The sequence below is a fragment of the Hermetia illucens genome, chromosome 1 (assembly GCF_905115235.1).
Source record: "Hermetia illucens chromosome 1, iHerIll2.2.curated.20191125, whole genome shotgun sequence".
NCBI classification, from domain to species: domain Eukaryota; kingdom Metazoa; phylum Arthropoda; class Insecta; order Diptera; family Stratiomyidae; genus Hermetia; species Hermetia illucens.
This window is the reverse complement of record NC_051849.1, coordinates 9,346,802-9,358,964: the sequence shown is the minus strand read 5'-3', so window position 1 is coordinate 9,358,964 and position 12,163 is coordinate 9,346,802. Positions and strand designations below refer to the sequence as shown.

At 44.9% G+C, this 12,163-nt stretch overlaps 1 protein-coding gene across 1 annotated transcript in view; it reads left to right on the top strand.

The window, feature by feature from the left end:
• Nucleotides 1–790: 790 nt before the first annotated feature.
• The window catches only part of LOC119646908 (homeobox protein invected), a 228,334-nt gene continuing 216,961 nt past the window's right edge, over nucleotides 791–12,163 (top strand). Inside the window, exon 1 of the mRNA XM_038047578.1 lies at nucleotides 791–2,626. Within this exon, the coding sequence (XP_037903506.1) occupies nucleotides 1,039–2,626 (1,588 nt within the window). The 5' untranslated portion in view covers nucleotides 791–1,038. The remainder of the gene's footprint in view (nucleotides 2,627–12,163) is intronic.

Genomic DNA, 12,163 nt, shown 5'->3' with positions numbered 1-12,163 from the left:
ACTCATCACCTTTTTATCGAACCTCCTTTTCACGTTGAGTGCACACACCGTAGGGCGAAGCATTAACCGCAACCCGCGAGCGCATCTGCAAGCTGCGGAGAAAAGAGAGAAGTATCTGAGCGTTCGCACACGAAAGATACACACACCAGAGACCACGCAGCCAAACAAAGGGAACCCGGGAAAGTATCTCCAAGTACATATCGGCCTGTTTCTCCCGTTCGTGGCTTCCTGAAATTATTTCAGCAGATGTTTTCTCGCTTTCGGTATTTATTCAAAGTATCTGGAAAGCTCAGATTGTAGAATGTGTAGATAACGACGGAGACTGTTTCTTGGCTGAGTGAGGAGAGCAGCTAGAGTTCGGCATGTGAACTGGTTCTATGTACTCAAGCCGTGATTTATCCTTCCAACCGGACTCCATTCCAACCCTTGAGAGTCGTCAGGGGAAACGAATCTGACATGCACATGCCGAGCGAAATCCCTTCCGGAAATCTTTATTTTCAGATATAAGATGGCTCGTGTTTGTGTGCGTTATATATGCTTGCCACGACCCTACCTTGGTATTTACGTCCGCCAATCACGAGTGAGAATTTCCAAGGGAGTTGCCATGTGTCTGATAAGAGAACAAGTTCGGAAGCTCCGCCCCCTGGCTCGGCCGGTTGATGTCGATTGAGTTGCGAATGGGGGAGGTGCTTATGGTGCGGGCATTTTAGTGCAAATTGGGGCTGGGCCCGCCTCCCGCGTTGTATTCAATCGAGACAGTTGGGGCTCAGTTCTACGACGTGGTCTGACTTGAAACGACGTGGTGAAGTGAATGACGGTGTGTGTCTCTGCTGCGGGGTTCGGCTCCATTTGAGGCGTTCAAAAACAGTGATTGTTCTTGGTTTACCCACGTTACCGGAAGTTGGCTAAGTGAGACAAGTGACGAAGTTTCCGAGTAACTAGAGTGTCTAGTAGCGTAGTTATGATATTGTAACGACACTTATCGTCTACTGAGATCGCAGTTCTTCTAGCTTCACTGTACCCAGAATCTTGCATCCAATGACGACATTGACCACACGCCCGATCCCTTTGCTTCCGCTCGTTTTGCCGATTCCCATGTATTGTAATGATCGGCCTTCCTCGACAGGATCAGGATCGCCACCTTCGTCTCTTGGGGTTGGTCTGGGGCAGTCTGACAGTCTCTTGCTCGAGCGTCACCATGAAGTGACCAGCCCCAGGATTAGCAGTGCCGGAAGCTCCTATAGCCGGAATTGCGGCAATTCTCCAATCCGGATGGATTCTAGCGTCTTAATTGATCAGGAAAGCCGACGGACGCGTAGTTTTTCGCATATGGAACACGATCACAATCGGGACAACTGTGATAAGATCAATGACCGTATGAGTTGTTGTAGTGATGACAGTGAACTTTCTGTAGGTCAGGAAGAATGTTGTGACAATGGAAGTGCTGCCACCGGGTCGGTATCCAAGCGAAGCAGGTTCAGTGGAACAGGCAACGATCATGATCAAGGGATTGATGAATGCGAGAGCGGGGACAACTTATCGAGTTTATCAGAGGATAACCGGGTTAGAGGTGGATCAGAGCCGTTGTGCAACGATGATGCTAGCAGTGACTCTAATTCGATTAGGGAAAGTGGTGATCCAGGACTGTTGTCCAGTCCTTCAAGTCTGGGTATGCAGGCAGGATCTATTATAAGGCCGAGTCCAACTCGGCTGCAAGAAGAGTTCTTACGGAAATCCCACCTCTACGCGGAGCAGTTGATGAAGCAGCAGATGCAGTTCATGGCTGTTGCTCGCGCGAGTGCATTCCAGCTACACCATGGAGCCCTGAGTCCTGATATGTGCAAAGTAGGATTCAGGCCACCGGAAAATGCAAATACCTTTTCTAGCTTTGGAGGAATCCAGTCGCACCTGAATGCTATTTCCAAAATCTCATCACAACTTACTTGCGAGGAATCAGCCTTGAGTAGACTGACTGCCTTCGGGCTGTCTTCTTCGAGGGAGCTATCGCAGTCACCACCTTCATCTCTTAATCAATTTCATCAGCACCACAACCACCCTCTGTTACCCCATCAGCTTCTAAACAACAATTTAAACGAAAGAAACCTGAAATTCAGCATAGACAATATCCTTAAAGCAGACTTTGGCCGAAGGATAACCGACCCGATTTTAAAACGAGCAGCTGGACAAAGTGCCGGTGGTGGTAAATCATCCCATAATGGTCGCAGGACTTCGAATCGAACGAACAGTGAAAAACACGGTGCTCCCATTGATTTGACCAGTTCGCTCCTAGCGGGATCAAGTGTAAATAGTAATAGTGCAATTTCAACCCCTTCAGTGAATTTAAGAACATCCATTGATCCAGTACCGACGGCCACGTCACCAAGTTCTGCATCGTCTAGCCCTAATTTCAATGTAGCGACGGCTGTGTCGTCGTCCCAGTCTAGTTCCACTTGCACGGCTACATCACCTTCAAGTTCTTCAACCCCCGCGGCTGCTTCGAATTCGGGTGGATCAACGACGGAGAGTGGAAGCAGCAGTGGTGGCAGCGTGAACAATGGAAGCGGTGGACCTGTAGTTTGGCCGGCATGGGTCTATTGCACTCGGTATAGTGATCGACCTAGTTCTGGTGAGTAGATATTTACTTTGGGGAAGGGTTTAGGATAGTAACATTAATTTTGGGATTATTAGGTTTTCGAAGGGTATCTTATGTTACAGTGTCCTTGGGGGTCGTTTTTTGGCTTCATTTGCTTATCAAGTTATTTCCGGTAAAGGTTTCCGCAAATTTTTGTGCATGTGACTACGCGGATATTACGAGTATCACAGAGATGTGATTTGGTAACGAAGTGTCAAAAAGGATCAAAAGATTCCTAGAGCTTTAAAAAGGGACCAAGACGGCTTACGGTTTCGTACTAGGGCATAGGTAACTCATCAGACGTTGCATCATCTCTGCTTTGGGAGCAGGGTGATTAAAGCGGTTCGCAGGTGGGAGGTGGCAGGTACGCTCCTTATTATAATTCGCAAACCACAACATGGGTGCGAATTATATCGAGCGTGAATTCGCTCACACTTCAGACTAAAGATTGACCGGAGTTAGAAAATTTTTGTGTCCAAAAAAGAGGGGTCTGTGGTCCAAAAAGAGTGAGAGTAACTTGGTCTCTATTTGGTCCGGTCCGGCATTAAGTCGATGCGGACTTAGCACTCCTCAATCTCTAAATAAAAAAATTTCCTACAGCGTCTTATCCAGTCATTCCTACAAAGCACGGTAGACCCAAAATGAACTTAAATTGTCGAAATTCGGCAGCTTCCTAATCCTGAGTTTTTGGGAAACCAAATCAACAAAAAAAAAAAATCCTTTAAAAATTCTACAAACGCAATTAATGGAATTAGTTGGGAACTTCTCTGATTGGTTTGAATCCTTTGGCAAAAAACATGTTCTTGTTCTCCTGAGGAGATGTGATTTGTTTAGGGAAGTTGTTAAACTATCCAACGACAGCGCGATGATTTAGGGGGTTGAGCGTCAGGCTCGCAACCGTGATACGCTGGGTTCGTATTCCAGTTGTCATGGATGTTTGTGCTTCGCTTGGTGCTTGCTTTACTATTTGGAGCTTTTTAGCTGTACAGCGTTAAGTGTGGTGATAACGAAACCAATGCGTAGTCTCAGGGGGAAATACAATAAAAACAAAGAAACTGCCTGGAGACTCCACGCTCCACAAAAGAGTAGATTGGAGACATGCATCTTTTTAGATGACATTTATTATTTTTGGGTTACCACAATATGTATCGGCTGATGCTGGGTTTCAACCACTACTGGCACTAAGTGACTCCCTGAAGCTTAACTGCTTGACACCTAGTGACTTAGTGCGGTATTGCGTAGTTAAAAAAGTGTCGGAAGGGTATTGATGGTGATGACCAGTGGTAGGTTATTGAGAAAATCCCCCGGGAAATTCTCCCAGTAGCGAGTAGGTTTACAGAGCGTTGTAAAATATTTTTGCAATGGTTTGAGTAGATTGTCCGAGAGGAATGTTCCGGCGAGAGCTTCAAGAGTTGGGAACGTCTTGGGGTCTCAAAGGACGTCTCGAACAAAAGGCTTGGAATCTCCAATAGGATCATTGAAATGCTCGACTTCGTTGCTAAATTCGCGAGTATTTCCTGCTTCAGTAGTTTTAAATGTGTCAGATTTTTGTTTTGTAAACGTCAATGCAATGAGGGTGAGGACTACACTTTGCACTTCCTGACAATTATGAAGGAGACGAATTAGAGTCTCACCAGTGAAGTAACCCTCAATTCGTGGTGCAATGTGATGGTACAATTGAGCGAGGGAAGTCATGGCCGAAGCGTTGCGTGATTGCTGGAGGGGCCTAATCCGTTGGAGGAGTAGATGATGGTCTTAATCTAATCTATAGCTGGAACATTGTGATTCGCTCGATTTTTCGTTGTAGAATGGTTTATTGTTGGTATCTTCGCCGGCGTCTACATAGTCCTGGAAATGCAGGTTCATCGAGGCTCTACAGCTTATTTTGGGCCTTGCTCTTCAGGATGTCCTTTCTCCAACTATCTATTGCGTCCTTCAATTTTGAAATCTGATAAGCGATACGGTGTCTTCGCCAACGGAATCAGCTCAGCGTTTTCGGGGTCTCCCTTTTACGTATCCGGGTATCGTCCACACGTTGAACATGGCCAGCTCATTGCAACTTCCGAAGTTTTATTAACTTTGAGACTTCCTCAACTCCTCATTTAATTTTCTTGACAATGGAATGCCCACTTTTTTTCAACCCTTGCTAATACAACTAGACCTTGCACTAATCACATGGGCCAGCTGAAGGCGTGGTAGGCCCCGGAGCTTAAATTATACTTTACAAGGAAACAAATCACGTATAGGCGATTCGAGGCTAGATCCAGCTCCGCAAATTTTCTCGTATTTGAGGAGGTCAAGCGTCTGTGGAAGATGGCTGTTGCTGAAGCGAAGCGGGAGCGTTAGTTTGAAATTTGGTCTGACTTCTCTGTGATGAAAGATGTCAAGTTCTTCTAGAAATCCATTAAGAGTTTTCGTGGTTACCTCAGCGACAAGTCTCCATGTTGGGATCCTAAGAAAAACCCCCTTCTCCTTCTTTTCTGGATATCCTCAAGTATGCCACTGGTTTTCAACTCTTCTCCTAGAAGTGCTGACGGTAAGGATAATATCACTTATCAACATATACGTTGGTTGGCGCCAGAAACATTCACTGTACTGCTACAGGGGATTAACCTCATCAGATTGGTTGAGCCCTTCAGAGGGCTGGTTTATTATTCGGATGGTATCCATCCCAAAAACACTTAAGGACCCAGAAATTTAAACCAGTTACCGCCCTATTGCTCTCATTAAAGTGTTTGCCAAACTGCTTAACTCCATGATCCAGGTTCGTATTAAAAATTTCATTGATGAATACAAAGTTCTGCCTGCTAATTGCTATGCCTATTCGGTAGGCAAATCTACGTCGGCTTGCATCAATGATATCCCAATCTATATCCTTCAAGAAAAGCAGGGCAAAACCCCTGCTCATTAAAATCAATACTCTTACCCTTGTTCATGTCAAATCCATCACTTTTTTAGGCAGGGGCGACCACTTGAGCTCTACTATTCCTAAAACTTTAAGGACAGACAGGTTGATTAATTTTTCAATTGGTTTTTCTTGGGGTCTCACACCCCGTAAGGCATTAATCTCTACAGATCTGTGGTAAGGCCCATTATAGAGTATGCCACTACGTCCACTATGAATCCCCCAAAATATTTGGAAAACAAACTCAACTCAATATCGTGGTTCAGAACTTGAATGCTGAAAATGGTCTCTCCTCGATCTATAAGTCGTTCCGCAGCTTGTTTGATACTGTAATTCCCAATGTTATTCCGGCAACCTGCAGTTAGATTCAGGTTATCTTGTCGTATGATTTGGGGGGCTGCGTGGGGCAGTGCGCCCTAAATCAAGGGGTTTTCTGGTGCTTGTGTCTGATGCTGCGTTCATGCGTGAGGGGTCTGCCTGTGCGGTGGTTGGTCCGGATGGGACGCATGTCTCAGGTTTTTCCTTGAACATCAGTTCGGTTTTGGCTGCTGAACTCTTTGCTGTCTTTCAGGCCATCAAGGTGGCTTTCAGGATGGGTGAGCAGGAGGTTACTATCATTACAGATTTTTTCCATACTTGTCAATTTTTCAAAGAAACTATGCCATTGCATCACCTACTGGGCAAAATACATGCCCTTGCTTCTGACCCCCTTTTTAAGTCTTTAAAAGTTCTATGGTGGCCGGTGTACGTGCTCTAGTCCCACAAGTTTGGTCGAACTTTCCCCCTTAGATGTTCTGAAGGCAATTCAGGAACACTCCTATCCAGAGTGGGAGCATCTGTTTTTGGTGATATCAGGTTCTGTTTAACCCAGGGGACAAACGAAAAAACAACAACAACGAGACTTCCGAGTTGCCAAATATTTGGTACAACTCATGATTGTATCTGATTCGTTATTGGTCGTCCTCTGGTTCAGCTGCTATTATTCTCCTCAGTGCCATATTGAATAGTAGAGGTGCCAGCTCATCTCCCTCTTTTAACCTGACATTTGTCTCAAACGCACCTATGAGTCCATTTTTGATCCTGAGGTGCGGCGTTGTGCAAGATATTGCCATTCTGATAAGGTTTACCAGTTTTTCAGGAGTTTCCAAATCAAGTATTACTTTCTACAGTACATTTCGGTGAATACTATCATGTGCTTGCTTGAAGCCAGCGTTTACTTTATGGACATCGGTGTTGAATTCCCAGCATTTTTCCAGTACATTTTTGACCTTGAATACCTGGTCAATGGTCGACCTTCCAGTCTGAAAATCTCCTTGGCATTCACCAATCATCTTATCGTCGTAAAGTCGAATTCGTCTTTTATAGGACGTACAAAGTAGTAATTGTCATATGTCAACTTGTCGCCTTTTGTGGATAGGGCAGTTTTTGACCATTCTTGGGGGTCCTGTCCCCTTTTGTCTGTAGCCCTGATCCACCGCGTAGGAGAATTTGTCCGATACCGGGTGCCATCGAAGGCCTAATTTTTTACGCTTGCGGTGAGGCCAATGTTTAGATGAAGTTGGGTTTCTTCATTCTTTACTGAAACACGCCCCAAAAGCTTATGATGATTCGATGTCCTGAATTGCCGTTTGAGCAATACCTCTAATTCGTCTGTTTTATCACAGAAGTAAATACAATATATTTCGTCGAATGGTTGGACTAGTGAATAGTAGATCATTCAATAATATGTCATAATTTTTTTGTGTAGTATGGAATACTACGTGCAGTTTAGATTTAGTGCTGGTTTCTTTGATGACTGCATGATAATAGGCGGGTCTTGCTACAACATGACTTGTAGGTATTTTCTGCCTGTGTCCCATGTTGGTATATTCCTTCATGAAAGCTTTGTATTGTGTATCAAGACCTGGCTCTTGTCCTAAAAACGCTCTAGTTGCCTAGGCCAAATGTATCTAATCCGTTGGGAGTCACTTACACTGTCGACAGATTTTTTTCTGACTTGAAAGGCACTTCCAAAGCATAGGTACCTTTTGTTAAGGGATTTGTTGTCTGAGTGTACGAAGTTCTGGCTTCTTTGTCCTGGACTGACCATGGACTAGTTGACCAAAGTTTTTCAGTGTCTCAAAATCTCGGTAAAGCCTCTTTTGTCTCTACTTATGGCACCATTGCCTGGATCGGCTACCATGAGTTGGTTACTGAGTTGGCCTAAATAGCACCTAACCGAGTTTAATACGCTATGCTCATGGGTTTACCGGTAGGAATCCAGGTTGTAATATTTCCTTGTATACATCTGCTCTGATCAAAGTTTCCACTATAGACAACACATCATGCGTAGGATCTGTAGGTTCTGCCTTAGTTCATTTAGGATTCTTATCGAAGTATACACCGACGGTAAAGGTGTCGTAACAAACTAATTGATCTTGTGTCCGCTGGATCCTGTACTCTGTCCTTTCTAGGGAGAAGGTAGGTAATCTTTGCAGTGTAGAAAGGTGGCCTATCATGTAGCTTACTAATGATCTGATTTACATTATGTGGCAACCGACCTGCAAATTCTGCATCTGTTCCTGGCCAGGGTTCTTTCCGTTCTTCTAACTATTTATTCCTCTCTTCGTTAACATACTCAAAATAAAAGGGATATTGGTCTGGCACTTCCTTTTGGTGGTAATCCACTCATCATGGTCAGCTTGTTGAGTGGCAAGCTTCTAAAATTTCACTTCAATATTCTTTGGCTTCCATTATCAAAAACAGCATTGAGTGGGAAAGTCAGTTTAGACTTCATCCCGACAGTGTTTCGGCGAGTACTGAATCTGTTGCCTATAGTGCAAAGCTGTGTTGCTCTTGTCGCAACTTCTTCCTCGTGAGGCTTTGGCCATCAGGTTCGAAGATAACTTAAAATCATACACCCTTTCTGAAGAGGGCCAGAACTGTATTACTGCGGGTGATAAGGCGCAACACCCTGCACAGGCACGTGTTCTTGCAGCCGATCTGGGTTGAGGTGTTGTTCAACAATACTTCCAGAATCCTCCGCTCCTTCACAGACTAAGAAAATCGTTTCTGTAACGAAGTCTACTGAGCACCCACTAGTGCGTGCGTGCTCCATACCATGGATACCTGCTCTTGTCAATACTTGTCTTAAGATTCAGAATAAAGGGATCATTTGAGAGTGAGAATGGGAGAAGTGTACCTAATCTTTTCTGGCAATCTCGGTATCTACTTTGTTAGTGAAACTCAACGGTCAATGTCTACGAAAGACTCATTGTCTCCACAAAAATGTGACACTGAGACACAATTCCTGGCCAAATGCGATCGATTTTTTTTTTTTTATAATTGCCTCTCTTTCTTTCTTCGTGCTCGTTGGTAATGCCTCGCCTCATGGGTTTATTACACTTAAAGCAACGAATCTCTGCTCCTGTTTGGCGTCCGTGCCATTTTCTAGGCCAACGGCTCCTTCCTTACCGGATGGTGTTCTTGGTCTCAATCGCTCCTCGATATTTTTCAATGCGAGATGTCAGACTAATAGTTCGAAATTGATTTGGATACCCATATTGTTGTGTCTGCCCATTATGTCAAAGAAACTGTCTTTATCGCCTGTACTCACAAGAGAAGTAGAAGAAGAAGACATGGTAAACCCTACCTTAGATGGAAAGGTGGATCCTACCTTAGGTGGAAAGGTCAGACAATAACTAGGAAGATAGGATTGGGTGAACCTCGGCCCATAACAGGGACGTTTGGAGCTGCTCATTAAGACAGATCGTGAACCTAATTCCACGTGGCTGTCAAAGATCCAAAAGGATAGAGTCAAATCATCTATGGCAATTTGCGAGCATTGACCATCTAGGTCCGTCAACTAATAAGTGCAGCTCAACTGAAATGTCCCGGTGATATCCGCCTGCATACTTCTGTTCTAGCCGGTCTTCAGAATATGGGGACATCCGTTGGACATTTTGGTCCGTCTTGCGCGACTACAAAAAAGTCGCCTATCTTACTGACACGCACAACAGAGATTTAGGTTAAAAAGAGGACTTCGTCCATGGACGGGGAAAACCGTGGGCCATTATATATCCGAAGGAATTGAAATTTGAACATAAAAGTAATGATGGCCGACCTCGCTTGGAATCGGAAGAGTTGAGCCTAGCGGCTAGACGCTCCACGACTGAGCACATTCAGGCACACACGGTGATGTTGAGACGCAGTCTACTTGGACCCCACCTTACCTTGTCAATTCGAGGCCTGTATAATTTGAAGCGCCTTTCACCACCACTGTGGAAAACAGGCATCTTAAGCGGAATTTCGCAACTGGCGGGCGGAGGTGAAAGATGACAATTGTTTGACCTTATTTGTGAGATGAGTGTTTTAAAAATTGAATATTTTAAGCAAATTTTTTAAGGAATATTTGAAAATAAAACGCAGCTACCAAAAAAGCTCCAATAAATGCAGTTTACTAAGCCATTCTGTGGATCATTAAAATCTACATTTCATGTTCGCCTGTATCTCAACTTCCCCTGCTCCCCAACCTTTGAGGACGTATATGTGAATCATACGCCATCATGGGTTTGTAGAGGGACTACAGATGATGTCATCCTTTCTCAAACACCTCGACCACGCTGATGACATTTGCTTGCTCTCTCGTCAAATTGTGGACTTTGATCGATTGGCTCTGGTCTTGGAGAAGGAGGCAAGAGGAATCCAAGTTTGGCCAGGGGATATCAAAAAGGCAATGACAGTCGTTTTCAGATTTGAACTTACCTGTTTTGCTTCCTTGGTCTGCGGAAGTTGGAAATCTTTCACTGGCTTGACTGGTTCCTGGGTCATACCGGTAACACCGACTCCCATCACCTGGACAAACTGTCTCTTTAAGCTCCTTCATGGTGAGAAGCGAGCAGTCCTCGACGCCTTCCGGGGTGTTCCCATCAACTCTTATGGGACCTTTAGAAAGTAATGCTCATACAATGTGGTCATCTGATCGGTATTAAGTATGCAGGACTTCCGAAGAGCAGTTGCACTCCAGTGCAAATTAATTTGTAGGAAGCGGATCATATTAGCCACGTCCAAGCCCTTTCCTATTCTGTCGTTCCTCAAGACTAGACATCTCCTCGAACCCGCAGTGTGTGCAATACTCTCACCAGACGTAGAGAATGTAATTCTCGTTTTCGTTGCAAGTATTTTCTTTGTGACCTACTGAGTCGCATCTCTAGCATGTTGTCCTCCTTTCAGATCGCTAGCCGACTGCAGAACAATGCGTAGAATCTAGGAATCTGTAACACTTGGTGAAGCCCATAGTGTTTTGCGTAGGCACCTGTCGTGAGACTTAATCCTACGGTCCTCTTAAGACACTGATTGATTTTGTAACCACAATGCGAGCCCCGCTGAGACAAGCAACAACGGTACCAGTCTATACCAAGTGCATGGCTTAGCATTCATACTGGTGGATGCAAGAATTACCTAAATCTCTACCGAACTATGGAGTACGGCACCCGTGTTGATACGCAACACCACGTCGAGGCCCGAAGGTCTCTTCTCGCTTGAGCACAACCACAACCACCATGAAACTCCCCCTAGGGGGGCTAACCGCAAATAACCGAGCTGTCCTCACATACAACAGGAGTTCACCCGAAGTATGTGAGTCCAGGGGCTTTCCCGGTTCCCATGGTACCAGTATACGCCTGGTAAGGTTTCGTGACCAATTTGCCACTTCAGATGAATCCCCGTGCAGACTCGGGTCTGATCGCCTTGATTAGGCCTTTGGAGCATTCGCCTACTGAATCACGGCCGGCAAACCAAAGTGATTACAGCGTCTCCCGGTGCCACCACTATGGAGGTTCTCCTCGACCACTTGGTTTTGGTTTGACAGATAGGGTTGCCGCCCCATCTTCCTCGCCGCCACTTCTGAGCACCCTGTAACACTTGGTGGATACTTTCTGCATGCGTACCTTACGCACTACCCATCCAATTTTGATTTTCTCGCTGTTAAGGAGTTTTGTCTTGTATTGCTCGGCCATTTCCATCACAGCGAATATTTGCTTTTGAGTATTTGCAGGGGTGATACTTATCCATATTGGTTACCTCCAGACATTCATCCTTGATGGCTTTCTCCATTTCCACCTTTTCTGTGAGACAGTAAATATCTCGGTTTTTAAGAGAACACATAGACTCTCAACTAGAAACTAGAGCATTTTCTCCCAGTATTCCCCTGACGGCGTTATAGAAGGATGCCTGCAGGCCTAAGTCAACGAGGAATACTTTCCATTTTCTGTACGGAAGATACTTCTGCTCCATTGTCTACGGTCTTGATCTTATAGCGGATCCCGCGGAGAACTTTTTGCAAATGTCTTGCCTTCCGTTGGATCAATGAGCAGAGCGAATGGTCTAATCCTTTTTCGTTTCATTCCCTTTTCTTTTGGTAATCCACCATTCGTAAAACCACTCTGACTTCGGGCAGATGACTTTCTTTTGACCCTCAACTTGTCTCGATAGGTGAATGAAGTATCGTGACTTCTTCTTTCCGCTTTTTTTCCGCCAGTTCGCTTTGTAATGAACTGTCTGCCATTCTTTTCGTGCTTACGGTGGTCGTAGTGGGAAGCGCTATTGTTTCCGTTTTTTCGAGCGGCTTCCACTGCTGTTGATATTTG